Source organism: Carassius auratus, chromosome 13, assembly GCF_003368295.1.
Source record: "Carassius auratus strain Wakin chromosome 13, ASM336829v1, whole genome shotgun sequence".
Classification (NCBI taxonomy): domain Eukaryota; kingdom Metazoa; phylum Chordata; class Actinopteri; order Cypriniformes; family Cyprinidae; genus Carassius; species Carassius auratus.
Window position 1 is genome coordinate 5,731,838 of NC_039255.1, and position 16,749 is coordinate 5,748,586.

General features: G+C 36.7%; 1 protein-coding gene across 1 annotated transcript in view; it reads right to left on the reverse strand.

The window, feature by feature from the left end:
* LOC113112423 (cadherin-23) overlaps positions 1–16,749 on the reverse strand; it is a 197,163-nt gene that overhangs the window by 79,568 nt on the left and 100,846 nt on the right. Inside the window, exons 10-12 of the mRNA XM_026277988.1 lie at positions 14,861–15,049; positions 7,720–7,869; positions 6,318–6,476 (exon numbers count right to left, since the gene is read on the reverse strand). Of these exons, the coding sequence (XP_026133773.1) occupies positions 6,318–6,476; positions 7,720–7,869; positions 14,861–15,049 (498 nt within the window). The remainder of the gene's footprint in view (positions 1–6,317; positions 6,477–7,719; positions 7,870–14,860; positions 15,050–16,749) is intronic.

Consider the following 16,749-nt stretch of genomic DNA (forward strand, 5'->3'; position numbering starts at 1 on the left):
TTCTTTGGGATGGGGATGATGGTGGAGTGCTTGAAGCAGGCATGGACTTCACACAGCTCCAGTGATCTGTTAAAGAACTGTGAAAAGATGGAGGCCAGCTGGTAAACTCAGGTTTTCAGACAGGCTGGTGAAATACTGTCTGGACTGGTGCCTTTCTTCTCTTTTGCTTCCTGAAAACCTGACGTCCTCTTCATCTTCACTGATCTGAATTGCAGGAGAGGGGAGAGGTGGGTCGCTGGAGGTGTTAAGGGTTGTGTAGAGAGATGGCCAGAGCAGGTGTGAGACCGGGAGTTTCAAATCTGCAGTAAAATTAATTCAGATCTTCAGCAATTGGTGATTCACCTCAGTGGCGTCCTTCAGTTTGTGATGTTGTTAAGGTTTTTCCACACTGAAGCAGGGTCGTTTGCTGAAAACTGCTTTTTGAGAGTAGCTCCTCTTATCCACTCTTATCTCCTCAGTCAGTGTGTTCCTGATTCTGTCCCCACTCCTGTAGGCATTCTCTTTGGCCTGATGAAGTTGTCTGAGTTTTGTTGTGAAGCATTTAACATAGTTGTATGTTAAATGAGTCCTGCTAGGAATGCACATATCCTCACAGAAACTGATGTATGATGTCACAGTCTCTGTGAGCTCGTCCAGATCGGTGGTATCAGCTTCAAAAACCCTCTGCTGCAGAAGTGGGGGCCACTTCTGACTCCATTCACCACTGATCACCTCTCTGCCTGCTGACTGAACCGTGGCTTGGGGTGTGCAAACACAAGCACACAGCTGTGATGTGAAACTACACTTGTTTTATAATGCAGATACTGTAGGAGTGAGGCTCTCCTAAAACAATTAGTGAGCTTCCTTGTTGCTTGCTAAAGGCTGGTTCACACGGGACGATTTTAAAATTGTCGGCCGATTTTCCAAACCTGAGAGACCCCACACACGCCGATAAAAAAATCACGGGTCTACAGTTTTGGTCGTTCAGTGTGTGGTGTGCAGCCACACGGCAATATCAACACATCACACACGAACCGATTTGACTTCAGAGCATTCCCAGGTCAGACGGGAAATCTCGCAAAATCCCTCGTGATCAAACGTGACTTCAGAGTAAACAATCATGGCGGACGAAGAGGATGCAGTGGCAAAGTTTGTGCTTTGTTTTTAACAGAAAAGAAACATAAGAAAAACAAGAAAAGGCGATGGTCAAAGAGGTGGAGACAACGCGAGCATGGACTATACTTGCTACATCATGATATGGAGTTAAGTTGTTGTTTTCTCTCATATAAATGTTGTTACGTACTACACCGTTGAAATAAACGTTCATATATTCGTTTCCATGTACTCTGGTGGACTGCAGTTGTGGATGTAGTTATGCCCATCGACTTTATTTGTTATATTATATATATGCCGGCTGTTTTGATTTTGTTTCCCGGTACTTCCTCACCGCCTCGTCACCTCGCTTTCTGATTGGCTACACGCCACAGTCCACAGGCTGCGTGATTGTTTGTCCTCGGGGGACACCACACACGAGAAGAATCTGAGATTTGAGATCGGAGCGGTCCCGACATTCTTCCGAGCAGAGGAGAGCAGTCTTAACACACCACACACGGCAGGAATATTTGATCAGATTATTTTACGATAATCGGAGCATCCTAAGATTGTCGGAAGGGGTGAATCGGGGCTAAAATCGGCCTAATTATCCTGCCGTGTGAACCAGCCTTAAGGCAGCATCATGACAGAAATGGAACCTCACAAGTGGCCAATTTAAAACCCACACAAGTAGAACTACTTCCTCAAAGCTTTGCTGATATGGCTGTAGGGGTACATGAGTCAGCTGGGAAACCCCATGCTAAATGAGTGCTTATTCACTAATTAACTTCACCTGCATCACAGTGAACCTGTGTGTGTGTGTGTGTGTGTGTGTGTGTGTGTGTGTGTGTGTGTGTGTGTGTGTGTGTGTGATCCCACCTGCTTTAACAGCTCACTGAATAATGGCACACCATGACAGGTGATGCTATTGAACTGTGAATCTGCGGCTGTTTTTACATTCCCATGGTGCAGGATCACAACACTAAACTCACTTAATGAAATAAAAGAGCTTTTATGACAATGTTAAAAAGACAGACAGCATGGATTCACAATTCAGATAATATGAGCAGGTAATAAGTGATCGTTAAGGGTTAATGAGGCTATATTTATGAGGTGATATAGTCTGGAATAGTGTTAAAGGGACAATGTCATTTTGTCAATGTCAAATTTGAAGGAAAAGGCTATTTTTGGATTTTTGACTCAAAACAGGAGACTAAACAGTGTTCTGTGTAGCACCTATATGGATCTTTATCAGCATTAGGAAAGAATAACTGGGCCGGGTTTCCCAAAAGCTTTGTAAGCCTAAGAAGTTTGTAAAAAAAACGATCGTACGACTAATCTTAATATTATGGACTGTTTCCCAAAATCATCATAACTTAAGTAGCACTTGAAAACCACCGTAGATCTACGAGTGCTCTGGAGTAATCGTGAAGCCCTAAGTGCATCGTAAGAAGAAATATTTACAGTATGCAGTCGCCTGCTGGACAATTGGCAGATTACACCCTTAACTTGATTCAAGCGCAATGTGATTATAACAAGAATTTGTTTGTGCTTTATTGTACACTTTATGACTCGTTTTCTTATTTTTGTTTTATTAATTTATAAATGGAATAATTAAAAAGGGCAGAAATATTGAAATACAAATTTAAATTTAATGACTGAAAAAAACAAAAAAAAAGTAATGTAGGAAATGTTTCAAAGACTGGGTGAAAAAAAGTGCACGAAAACCAGCTATGTATTTGATCCGAAATAACGTCTCTCTCTCTCTCTCTCTACACTGTGTATAAATAAATTCATTTAAATAATTTTATGCATTTAGCAGACGCTTTTATCCAAAGCGACTTACAGTGCATTCAGGCTAACATTTTTTACCTAACATATTATATAAATATATAAAGTATATAAAGTATATTAAAATAATATTAAAGTATAATATTATAGCTTAATAAACCTACAGCTGTCTGTGTCATTCATGTTAAACAACAAAAGACCTCACTTCGCTTGACTAAATCACTACCTTTTTTAAGAATCAATGTATATTTAATTCATACAGTGATGCAGGGTTTTGAAGTTTAACTTTTTTAACAGGGTTTCATTGACCATTGACAACCTATTGTTTAATGCAATATTTTTAAATGTTCAAATAAATAAGGAACAAGCTTGTTCTGGGGTGCGTTTCCCAAAACCATAGTTAGCAACTTTGTTGGTTTCAATGCAATTTCCCATTGCCAACCAACTAAGTTTCTAACAGGTTAGCAAACTGTGGTTTTGGGAAACGCACCCCTGGTCGGGATATTCTCAATTTGTGAAGATTGTGATTCAGATCGTGGATTGTGATTTTGCATTATAAGATCGTGATATAATATTTTGGGAAGATGGCCCAGCCCTACTGTACATCATTTCATATTTTGAGAACCATTTAATCAGTCAATCAATAGGAGACTGGTCAAATATCTACTAAAACATAATTAAATTGTTTATTAAAAAAAATCTCTGCCAGAAACATGGTTATTTTGCTGTTGATGGAGAAGAAAGCTGCATTTTACAATCACATGGTGCAGTTATGACATCTAAGCACTAACTAATCAAACCAGGTAGTCAAATTCACTTTTTTTTTTTTTAATCCAATGTTGTTACATTTTGACCATTCAAACTAAATGGTGGGGCCAGTGGTATAGAAATTGCATACTTCATCTGTAATTCTGGAGAGAGAGTGATTTGTGGAGTGATATGATCTTTGGGAGTGTAAGCTCTTCTGTTTTGGGAGAAAATGTCTCCAGCAGCCTTACAAACACTATCACACACTCATAGACCACAATCCAGCTACTCAGAGTCTATAAACTCTTTGGGCTGGTTCCAGGGCACAGATTAAGTTGAAAGATGGACTAAAAACAGCATTTAAAGAACAATCAGCTCCGACAGAGGGATCTGCTCCACACTCGGCTTAATGTGTGTCTGAAAATGCTTTACTTCTAAATAAAAATTTGGATAAAAAAAAAAAACATAAAAACATAAATATACACGACTGCTCTTGTTGGAAATCGGTAAAATTACTGAGTGCCACTTCAAATGAAATTAAGAAAAAAAGGTGCATCCATCACAATGAGTCAGACCTGACAGGTCACTGACGGGGGTATGCAAATGTGTGTGTTGCAACATATAGATGTGTGTGTTTGTGTTTTTCTTCCATAAACTGCTCTAGTGAGTTACCGGCAGCACATTAGCAGTAGTACAAACATCTGTTTAACAGAGAGACCCTCAAATTGCCTCAGAGACAAAAAACAACGTACAAACACAACTACATCTGCATTTCCTGAAGGAAACAAAAGTGATTGCAAGCTGTAAAGCAAACATTTGATAAAGGTTTAGGTGACAAAAATGAATAATCTAAGAGCCTAAGAATCAACCAACTGTTTAAAGCTCTTTAAATGCTCCAGGTGTGTGTTCACGGTGTATGTGTGTTAACTAATGTGTGTGTGTGTGCACTTGGATGGATTAAATGCAGAACACTAATTCTGTGTATGGGTCACCATACTTGGGCACACGTCTCTTCACTTTCACTTTACAGCAGCTGTTTGAAGTTGATGGGCGGAAAAGAAAAGAGAGAATTGAAATATTAGAAAACAGCAAAGAAAAGTGAGAAAAGAAAAAGAAAGAACAGTAAGTAATCAAGGCTGCTGCCACAAAACTGTGTTTCAGCTGCCCCTGGGCACTGTGGGTAAAGTTACCGCTCTTTAGACTTTACAGACTGTTACATGTCATGAGTGAAGCAGACAGCATTTATCCTCATATATATATATATATATGTGTGTGTGTTTTCAGCATTTACAGTAATAATAAATGTTTCTTAAGCAGCAAATTAGCATATTATTGATTTCTGAAGGATCCTGTGACACTGAAGACTGGAGTAATGATGCTGAAAATTCAGCTGCGCATCACAGGAATAGGTTAATATATTTTAAAATACATTAAGACTGAAAGCAAGCCTGAAAATGTCAATTACATCTCACCACAAAATCAAATCAATCTTTTTTTGTTGTTGCATTGTATAATTATTCTAATAAAATATATATCCCCAAATAGATAAATCATATTCCTGAATTACTCTAATACAAAAATGCAATCTAATGTGGAAAACAAATTACATTGCAATATAGATAATATAATGAAAATTACAGTTAAAAATAATGCTAATTCATTTATTTAAAAGAAGTTTTGAGGAAAGTACACCTAAAGGTCACAAAAAAGAGACTTTCCATTTATCTCAGTCAAAGTACAGTATCTCATATTAAACAGTCATAACTGACATTTTCAACCTTCCCTCTGACCCTTTTATAAAAACTAATGTAGCTACCTTTAAGCTGTTTGTATGTAAATTAAATCTGTCTTGTTTTTGATTGGCTAACCTCAGAGTTAAAAAAAGACCAAAGAAAAACATGTTTTTAATTCTGCACCTTTGAAAGAGACTGTTAGAAAAAGTCTCACATGGATCTACATCACCTTTCAAATTCAGCTAAGTGATTTTAGCATGAACAGGCCAACATTCTGATCAACAGTTATGTCTTAACTTTTGTGGCTGGTTTCCAACAACTACTCCTTTTGTACTGCAGAGGAAGTTCTGAAAGTTCCAGAGTGTTTTCATAGCACATCACACTCTTTGATCACAAAAGATCAAGGAAAACTTGACTACTCATGATATGACCCCTTAAATATTAAACAGGAAAGTTTTGTTTAAAAGTTCTAAGCGGATTTTCTCAGCAAATGGCACCAATCACCAACACTAAAATTTGAGTTTTGACAAATAACCTGGCACTGCTCCTCACAATACAGAAGCTCTGAACTAGAATTAGTTTTTATGATTAAGACTAGTTTATGCACAGACACTAGTCTAGCTCCTGGATCCAGAGCCTCAGTATTGATCTCTTTAGCGTCCAGCAGTGAGAGTGACAGAGCGAGAGTGATAATAGACTCTATTTATGAGCTGCATGTGGTTGTTCATGGTGATTTATACTCCTGGTGTGGGATGACCTTCAGCACTCTGGAAACAGTCTGTGTGCTGAAATCAAATAAATGACGTGACACCGTGAAAGCGAGAGGAATCTAACGGATGTCAAAGACTTTTTATTACTGCATTCTGTAATCCACATTTTCCATATTGTGGAATTCCCAGGGCCGTGCTTTGTCAATGTTATTATGATCAACATCATGTACTACATCTGGAGAAAGCGATGTGTGTATGTGTTCACCTTTATCTGCAGTAGAGATGTTCCAGGAGCGGTGCTCTCGGGTAAACTGATGTTATAAAGCGTCTGGCTGAAGACCGGTCTGTTGTCGTTCTCGTTGACCAGGTCAATGAAGACTCGGGCAAAGCCCACATGCTCTGATAGAGACTCGTTGGCATAGAGCTGGAGAGAAGAGCAACAATGTGACCACAGCTACACATTTTTATTATTTTTTGTTAAATAATGCCAAATGCCTAGCAAGCTGACTATAGAGGATATATTTTAAGGCACCATCAAAGATTGAAGAAAGTTATATTTCAGTCATTACAATAATCATATACAATAAACTATTTTACATAGCATTTGTGTGTTTCATGCGCTGTATAGAATGCTCCCTTGGTAGGCAGCTACATGAAAGCACTAAATGGCAAAGCAGCTCATTATGTTTTGGAACAGAGACAATTTATTAAATGTAATGTGTTTTATATCACACATTTATGATACTTTTGTATCTCTGTGATGAATTATTTAATTGCTGACATGATAACTGAGAGAAGAAACGTTGGCAAATGAGCAAAAGACATTACTTTTAGATGAACTGGAACAGATGTTAGCAAGAAACAAGGCTACAAACTGGTTGAGGAAGTGCCTGTTTGAGGGAATCTGCTGTAGTGGTCAACAACAATCTGTGAGTGTGTTCTGGACTGGTGCAGATTGCAATCATTTGTCAGTTCAGCCAGTATAGAGTAAATCCATCTCTGCAGGGAGCAGCTTCAGCCAGTTAAACTAACTATATATATATATATGTGTGTGTGTGTGTGTGTGTGTGTGTGTGTGTGTGTGTGTGTGTGTGTGTGTGTGTTCCTGTAGCTCAATTGGTAGAGCATTGAGCAAGCAAGTCGCTTTGGATAAAAGCGTCTGCTAAATGCATAAATGTAATTTTTATTTAAATTTAATATACATAAGTACCAGCAGTCTATTTCTATTACATTTTCCCATTATAAACCTCTGTGTAATTTCTCATAAAACACTATGCTGGCATGATCATCTTACATCAGTGTATTCTAAATGTTCAAATAAAACATTCATAGAAAACACAACATTCATAGAATTTAGATACTGTATTTTAACTGAGACAAAATAAATTAGTTTTAAATTTTGCATTTAATTTGCACATAACACTGCCATATACATAGGCTATTATGCATATTTCAACTGTTCAAAGGTTTAAGGTCAGTAAGTTTTTTTTTTTTTCCTAGAGAAATTAATACTTCATCAAGGAGGCATTAAATTGTTCAAAAGTGACAGAATAAATAATTTTATATTGAACTCAGGATATTAGAATGATTTCTTAAGGATCATGTGACGCTGAAGACTGCAGCAATGATGCTGAAAATTCATCAATTGAGATGTTTTCTGCACTCACAGAAAAGCTGTAGGTCCTGATAGTTTCATAGTCCAGCGGGACGGCCACACGCACACGGAGGTCCGCTCTGCCCTGCACTGAGGTGGGAGAGATACTGAAGTGCTCCGAGTTATTTCCTGTCAGGACCACCTGAAACATGCTGTTCACCCCCTATAGAGACAGATGGAATAATTTTACACCATTATTATTTTTTTTATTTTTTTATTGTCTATAGCTAAGCAGCAAACAATTGTCTGGCTCTCCTAAGAAAAAGAACCTAACATCAGCCATCAAAACTGACTCAAATATTCTCATCCAAATGTTCTGAGCTGTAATTTTAAAAGCAGGGTTTCTACAGGTAAATATATGACTTTTTAACACCATGTAAATAAACCGAATGTAATTCTTAAATCAAGATACAGTACATTTACTTGAGAAGAAAAAATGACAAAAGATTAGATTTATTTGTGTGAAAAAAGTTCTTGATTAAAACAAATATCTGCAAATAAGCTCAGAAAAGTCAACTTCATCCAAAGGTAAAACGTATTTTGATACCCCATTGACCTAGATTTATTTTTGTTTTAAGTATCAACTAAAAATAAAATGTTACTGTTCAAAACTATACATTAAATTTATTTTGATTTAAGAATGTTTAGATATATGTACTATAAAACAAATATAGAAAGATTTAATCAGTGCATTCAACATTTAATGCAACAACTTTATGAATTTAAGACTTTCTGCTCCCATTGAAGATCTATTAAGTTTTATTTATTTATTTTCAATTTTTTTAAGCCTTAATTTGTGAAAGTGTGAAAGCATTTTTAAGACCTGCAGAAACACTGTTTTGCATTTATTTCCCTTTCTCCAAAGGAATTTGAGGGTAAAAACTGTGACTGTTCACACCATCTAAATGGCTGGTTAACATTTTACAGCGTGCTTTTAGAATCCCTTTGAAGCCCTCCACCTTCCCCAGCTCCACCTGTATAGATCTACTATAGGTTATTATATATGTGCTACTTGTGCAGCAGCAGTATGTCTTAAATATTCACAGCACTGTATCAGCATACAGTATGTATTGGCAGTAGCAAGTTCCTGTACTTGCTTTGCAGCAGCAGTGTCATGGTAAAACTCCATTAAGTCTTATAAAAAGCAACTATGAGCAAAATTGAGCAAACATCACACCGTCAAAAAGTTCTTCTCTCATCCTTTTTTTCAAATGTTAGAGTGTGTTTTGACAGGGATTTTATTGTATGGACTCAAAATAAAACTTCATATAAAAAACTAATAGAAAGTTCTGCAATAATAATTGTGTCTCCCTTCGCTGTTTCAGGTACAGAGAGTTCCTGAGCAAATGGAGAGATGACAGGAAGTCCCTCATTAGTGTCATTCTCTCTTCCGTGAGGCCGGTGAGGGGAAGACAAGACATATGGCAGAAAATAAATTCAATGGTGACTCAACATAATCTTAGGAAGCGCAATTTTCATACAATACACACTGCATCACACACTCTGATTGAACACAATGCTAATGTGTGAGTGAGGCAGCTGGCACGTACACCGATGAAGAGATTCGCTTACTAAAAACCACAGACTTGCGTGAGCTGTCACAAAAACTTACGACGAGAAGAAATATCTCGAATACAGTTCAGACGGAAAGCGAAGCAAACATACTGACCCAGACACACACATAAGCACGTACGCAAACACACTCAAAATGCAATATTGTTGAGCATAGTGAGAAGAATCTGTTATTGACTATTGTGTGTTTACTTGCTGCTTATCTCTACTAAGGCCACATTTATCTGTCTCTGCAATCACTCCATCTCTTCGAGTCTCCTTCTCTCTTTCTTTTTTCTCTCGTAATCTCTCTCTCACACAAAAAGAAGAAGATGGTTTGAGGGTTTTGCTCTTATCAGATCTCACATGCACACATAGGAACTGACAAACCCACATGGTAGACCTACAAACCATGTGTACTAGTGTATTTCTTAGTGCTGGATGATATAGTGAATATTCAAGATGTATTCATGGTTATTTTGCTGGCCAAATAAAATTAAGCAACATTATGAATATCGCAACAGTTTTAATGAACTTTTTGTTTGGCCATTGAACTTCTTAAAGAGTCTGTCATTACGCAAATTTAGTGATCCTGTTTGTGACTTAGTTTGAGGGCATCATTGCCATCAGTTCAACCGGTTTCCATAAATACCTGCAATAAGGTATTGTTATGTTGAAAATTACTTTATGTAATGTCAAAATTAAAAATTATCTTTCATTTAATGAAAAACAGTGTGAAAAATATAAAAGTGAAAATCTCAAGATGCAAATATATATATATATATATATATATATATATATATATATATATATATATATATATATATATATATATATATATATATATATATATATTTATTTATTTATTAATAAACTTAAATAAGTGAAAGTTTAAATACAAAAATTTTAACTTTCACTTTAAATTGTTTTCATTTAAAACAATTCTAATAAGTAAAGCTAAAATTACATTTAAAATTAAACAAAAATATAAAATAACAATTTAAATAACAGCTAATACAAATATTAAATATTAACAAATACTATAATAGTATATAAATAATCCTAAAATGACACTCTTTTTTTTATCTAACAACTATCACAAAAATCTTAAATATGATGATACTGGAATTTAGTTTAGAGGGGAAAAAAACTATTTAATTAATTTATTTATACATACATGCATACATGCATAGCTATAGAAAACTAACACCTGTGTTATAAATGTCTCAAAAATCAGTTCACCCGAAAAAACCCTTGTGCTACTGCTCATGCTACTATGCTTAATGAAGAAACCTGCTGATGTATGCATCCCCCCCCCCCCACACACACACACATCCCCGCAAGATTCCATTTGCAGGCAAAGCCGTTTGTGACTGCAACGTGGTGAATTGATCCAGACAGCGAAAATAGTTTCAATAGAGTTCAATAAACATTGCACCCAAGGTGTTTCCTTACAGACGATAACACACACAGAACGAACAAGAAAATAATAGAAAGAGATTGAGCACATGAAATAAGGAACGATAACCTTAGACTAGCCCTCGCTAAAGAGAGCAGCACTTCAGGTCAATCTGAAAAATTCACTTCTTTTATTTCTCTCAGTTATGAAAATCGCTCCATCATGCCGCTCCTCGGGCCGGATGCTGTAATTGAAGAGGTGAATGAGGAGCCAGAGGCCTTGCTGAAGGAAATCCGACTGAATGAACGACCACTATACAGATGAGGAGAGAGAAAAAGAGATATAAAGCTTTGTGTCAATCCTACGCTTACACACAAGCATAATCAAGAGATTCATTTGTTTAGATATTCTTCTGCGAATCATCTTGTTTTATGATCTGCAAAGAATTGTAAACACAAAGCTACAAATGCAAATGTGACCCACCCAACACTATTCTCCTTAAGAGTTAAAGTTTTATGTTGTACAAACTAACTAGCTGACTGCCGGCTGATTGTAGAGCGGATTGACACAATCATTAATCCTGAGTTTCATTCTGATCTACATTAACCTTAATGCTAATGAAGAGACACAGACAGCAGTTGCTGACATCATTATGACCTCATTATATCTGAACGATCATGCGTTTGAAAACACGCTGCCTGAGATGCTCTAATGGACTGATTTTATAGCTTTTAAGGTGATGTGTGTGATTGTTTCTGTTAAAACACAATCTCCTATCTTGGTTTAATATACAGAGACAACTACAAGCAAGGGATTCATTGGTTCATTCCAGCAAGAGAAATAAACAACATGACTCTGTTGCACCTTCAAAACAGTCAAAACACGAGGACTCAAAGATTAATTTCTCATCAAGTTTTCTCCGCTAGCAACCCAGCAACTATAGAACACGCTTAAAATGACCAAAAACACATACCAGTTTGACAACTAAATTATAGCATTTCATGAGACAAACTTAGACTAATGTCCTGAAATATTTACATGTAATAAATAAGCAGTCATTACATATTCATTTAAAAAGGTGAAATCCTTGCACAACAGCTGAACTCCTTCCTGTATAATGTTCACACTGATTAAAGCAAATCCAAATCTACACCTGGCTTTTTCTGACCACACATAAAAACCTATCACCACGTACTATAATTATCCACCTTGACAGCTTCGAGCAGGATGAAAACACACACTAAAGGCAAACCATCCAGCACACAACTCTATCCATAATCAAAACCACTAACTGTCAAGAAACCTCAAGTCACGTTTGTGCACCTAAATGCCTCGGAACGCAAGCGGTATGGAAGATGATGCTCGAGATCGATGACCGAATTACATTGGCGGTTAAAATAACCCCTTGTTTTTCTTTGGAGCGCTTAGAGAGCCATTGTAGCTGATGGGGGCTATTTAAAGAGCCATTCAATATGCAGGGATGTCAACACTCACTGGCCATAAGCGTAATTGCCCGTCCATTTGACTGAACCACAACAGAGAAGATAAAAGCTGCCTGTCACACACACATCAGCAGGAAAGTTTAAAGATGAACCATGCAGAAACAGTTTAGAAACACTGGAAGAGGTGTCAATTTACAATGCTCATTTAGTGCAATTTAAATAAAGAAATAATAATATATTTTTTATATCATGCAATGATATGATTACCATAAATTATGACCAAATATTTTGAGTTAACTGTCCCTTTTTAAATTAATAATAAAAAAAATAATAATAAAAAGTTAATTAATGAATCATGTCGGAAATTCCACAATAAAGAATGTACAAAATCAGAAAATGAAGATAATATATATATATATATATACATATATATATATATATATATATATATACATATATATATATATATATATATACATATATATATATATATATATATATATATATATATATATATATATATATGTGTGCGTGTGTGTGTGTGTGTGTGTGTGGTGTGTAAAAAAAATAATTTTGTTTATTGATTGACAGTGCTAATTTCTTCCTATATTAACTGCCATAATTAATGTAGCTTAATGCATTGAAGCCCAAAGCTGAACTGTAAAGAAAGAGAGAGAAGGACAGCTTAAACCTCAGTTCCCAAATCATCCTAAAATAAACACTCAGTTTGATACAAAGAAGCCTCTTCAAACACACGCAGTCTGAGGTGGTTACTGAACTCTCAGACCCTCTGAAAGACTGTTGATCTTGCATTAGGATCAGAGTCAAGCCTCGCTGTGTTGAAGATCTGCTATCTACTTGCCTGTGTGTTCAGAAAGTCTTGGGCTAAGAGCGCTGAAAATGTCTGTATGTAATATGTAGCTGCTGCTGTATTTCAGAAATGCCCACTGCTCAAAGAAAAAAAAGAAGGTGTATGTCCTCAAAGAATGAAGGGTAAACGAGTTAAGTAATTGGTGACTAATATAATTTGATTTGCCAATCAAAAATGACAGGACAGTAAAATGCTTGAATTATTGACTGGAGGTGATAACACATTTTCATACACTTTCTGTTTAATTACCTGGCTATGTTCAGAAGAGCATACTAATATACTATTCTTATTATTTCTGCAGTATAATGTATGCATACTGTGAATAGTATGCACATTTTCTGCCTGCACAGAAAGCCAGAATAAGCTTTAAAAAAAAAAAGAAAGAAAAGGACAGTTCAAAGTCAGAATTCTGACTGAATGAGGTGCATTTTATTATTTATGTAATTAATTTTGTTTTTTACTTGTTATTTTTGTCACAGCTTGGTAAGTGAACACATCATGTAAACAGGGGTCTGGGTCAACAAAAAACACAGCTGAAACCAGAAAAAACTGAGAAACGTAAATCCAGAAAACAGAACAGAAACAGGGATACGACACGATTACGGCAACCTAGTGATGGCATCAAGTCAGGTCCATGTGCTGGAGTGGGGCCTGGGGACTGAGGCAGCGCCGGCGGGATGGGGACCCAGGGAAGAATCAGCAGTCACCACAGCGGTGTGTGTGGAGCTGCCACCCTGGAACAGGCAATGGCAGACCCCGCTGCCTTGGAAGCCTGGTGAGCGGACTCCGCCGTCTCAAAAGGATCATGAGCAGCCACCGCTGCCTCAGGGGAACTGTGAACAGTTATCGCCGATCCACAGCGCAAAGTTGATGTATTTCCTCAGCGATCAGCACGGATCAGCTCCAGGCATGACGAAGCGGATATCATCCTCTTTTGGAAGGCCAAACAAAGCAGTTTCGCTTTCACAGAGAAACACACAGCGTCTACACGACATGGCGGCAGCGACAACAATACTACAATGAGAATAAAGGGTAGGCCTTCTTTCTTTATGTGAACATCTGGGCAGCGTTTTGCAAATCTTCCCACATAGTGACACAGAGACTTATATAAAGAATATCTCTTTGGATTTGAGACTTTAGTCTTTGCAACTTTACAGATCATCTTTATACACCAAGAGCTTGTAACAATTCAAAGAGAAAAAGGAAAACTTGAAATCGCATCATTTGACCCTCTTTAAAATGCTGCTAATTTTTGTTGTGCAACAGACTTTTGTGAATGCCACAATTAGTTGAAATGTTTAATTTTATGGCACATGTATTGCCAGCAAATACATAGTGAAAATGTCCTAGCCCTAGGAAAAACCAGTGGTGAGAGATCAAGGTGAGGAAGTCAGTTACTCCACATATGACGAATAGAGAACTGCTGACTCTGAAATGCCCATCTCTGCCAGCAAAACATGCCGATGGCAGTGTCAAAAACTGTTTACAGATTGGAAAGAAAAAGCATGGAGTTACGTGAGCATGTTGCTGCTGACTTGAGCACTTTACAGCCAGGAGAGCAGATTCAGTAGAGTGACTAGTTTGAAGCTTGACTAATAGGAAGTGAGCAGGTGAGAAAGCTTGACGTCTGACTGATTCTAACTCGTTCGGGAGTTACTGCCATGAAGGGGAGCAGTGAGATCAGTCAGGGGTTCCTGATGTCAGAAATGTCTATGCTGGAGAAAATGTCATGTTCATGGAAACCACAATGACGTTTCTGCAAAAAGCTTCTCTCAGAAAGGAACAGTCAACACACTCACAGGCATACTTGTCCAGTTGAATAATTAATATGTGTCAGGGAAATCACGTGAGGGTAAAAAACAAGGGTCTTTAAAACAAGGGTATGTCTCACCTCATCTTTGTCTTCGACCTGTATGTACAGAGGCAGAGCGAAGCCGACCTGCGCCAGCTCTGTGATCAGGACGCGATACTCAGAGCTGTTAAACCTGGGCGGATTGTCATTTTTATCAATCAGCAGGATGGTGAAGGTGGTCATGACGGTGGCAGATGAGGGTGTGCGGTCGTCATACAGCTCTGTGGCCTGCCGAGAGACAGAAAGACACACAGCCGTTTAATCTGATGCCTGCGGTCTCAATATATACAGCAGGCTCCAACTGAGGGAAATTTGAAACCTTGAAATAAAGGGAATATTTTATGATTTTAAACAATTTCAAAACAAAGAAAAGTAACAATGTACAATGAGCAAGAACTATTGAAGCTTTTCAGAGAATTTATGACATTGCTCATGTGAATCCTTAATACAGAAGGTCCAGATTTTCATTTAAGATCTCTAGAAACTGTATATGTAGAATTGTGTATATATATATATATATATATATATATATATATATATATATATTTATATAATATATATATATATATATATATATATATATATATATATATATATATATATATATATATATATATATATATATATATATATACATACACTTTAAAAAAAATTAACATATAAATATTTTTTTAAACCTGCACGTCAAGCATATCTTTTCTAGATGAGAAAGAGGGGGTAGTCAGAAAGAATAGCACAAAAAAGAACAATGTTATGTAATTAGCAATTCCTGACTAAGTAATATCATTAAATTATGTCAAATATTTAATAAATGAGCATACAGGGAGCAGATGCGATATACTGCAAGATGACAGTTGAATGTTCCACTAATAAAGGGATACTCCACCCCAAAATGAAAATTTTGACAGAAATCACCTAACCCCTTGTCATTCCAATACCATAAAAGCTTCATTCGTCTTCAGAACACGATCAAAGATATTTTGGATGAAAACTGGGAGGTTTGTGACTGTCCCATAGACAGCCAAGAAAATTAGGCTGTCAAAGTCCAGAAAAGTATAAAAGACGTCGTCAAAATAATCCATCTGCCATCAGTAGTTCAACTGTAATGTTATGAAGCAACGAGAATACTTTTTGTAAGCGAAGAAAACAAAAATAACGATTTTATTGAACAATCCTTTGTCAACAGTCTCCTCTGTGTCTCTCCACATCCCTCAAACTGCCTACGCTCTTCTGTGTCAGCCGTGCCACAAGGATGCACTGTTTTCTTTCAGATGAAAGCATAAATACAGAGGAAACTGCTGACAAAGGAATGATGAATAAAGTCGTTATTTTAGTTTTATTCGCGTACAAAAAGTATTCTCGTCGCTTCATAATGTTACAGTTGAAACACTGATGGCAGATTATTCTGACAATGCTTTTCATACTTTTCTGGACTTTGATGGTGTAATTTACTTGGCAGTCAATGGGACAGTCACAAGCCTCCCGGTTTTCATCCAAAATATCTTAAATTGTGTTCCGAAGACGAACGAAGCTTTGAGGGGTTTGGAACAACAACATGGGGGTATGTGATTAATGATAAAATTTTCACTTTGGGGTGGAGTATCCCTTTAATTTGTTATTTTATACTAATCATTTTATTGACAATTGAGTAAAATACTAAAAATAAGTTGGTTTAGAAACAATTTTCACTATGAAATCCCTGGTAAATTTAACAAACAATAAAAAAATTAAAATAAAAAAGCACATTATAAGGCGCTCTAGAAAAGGAAAGGAGTAGCAAAGAAAGAAAAAAGATATACATGTGACAGAGCGAAAAGAGAGAGGAACGGATGTGATAATAGAGAGAATATGGCAGTAAGCAGCATTAACGTTAAGTCTTCAATCTTCTCCATTTGTTCAGCTCTGCTTCTTTATTAAATCAGAGGGCA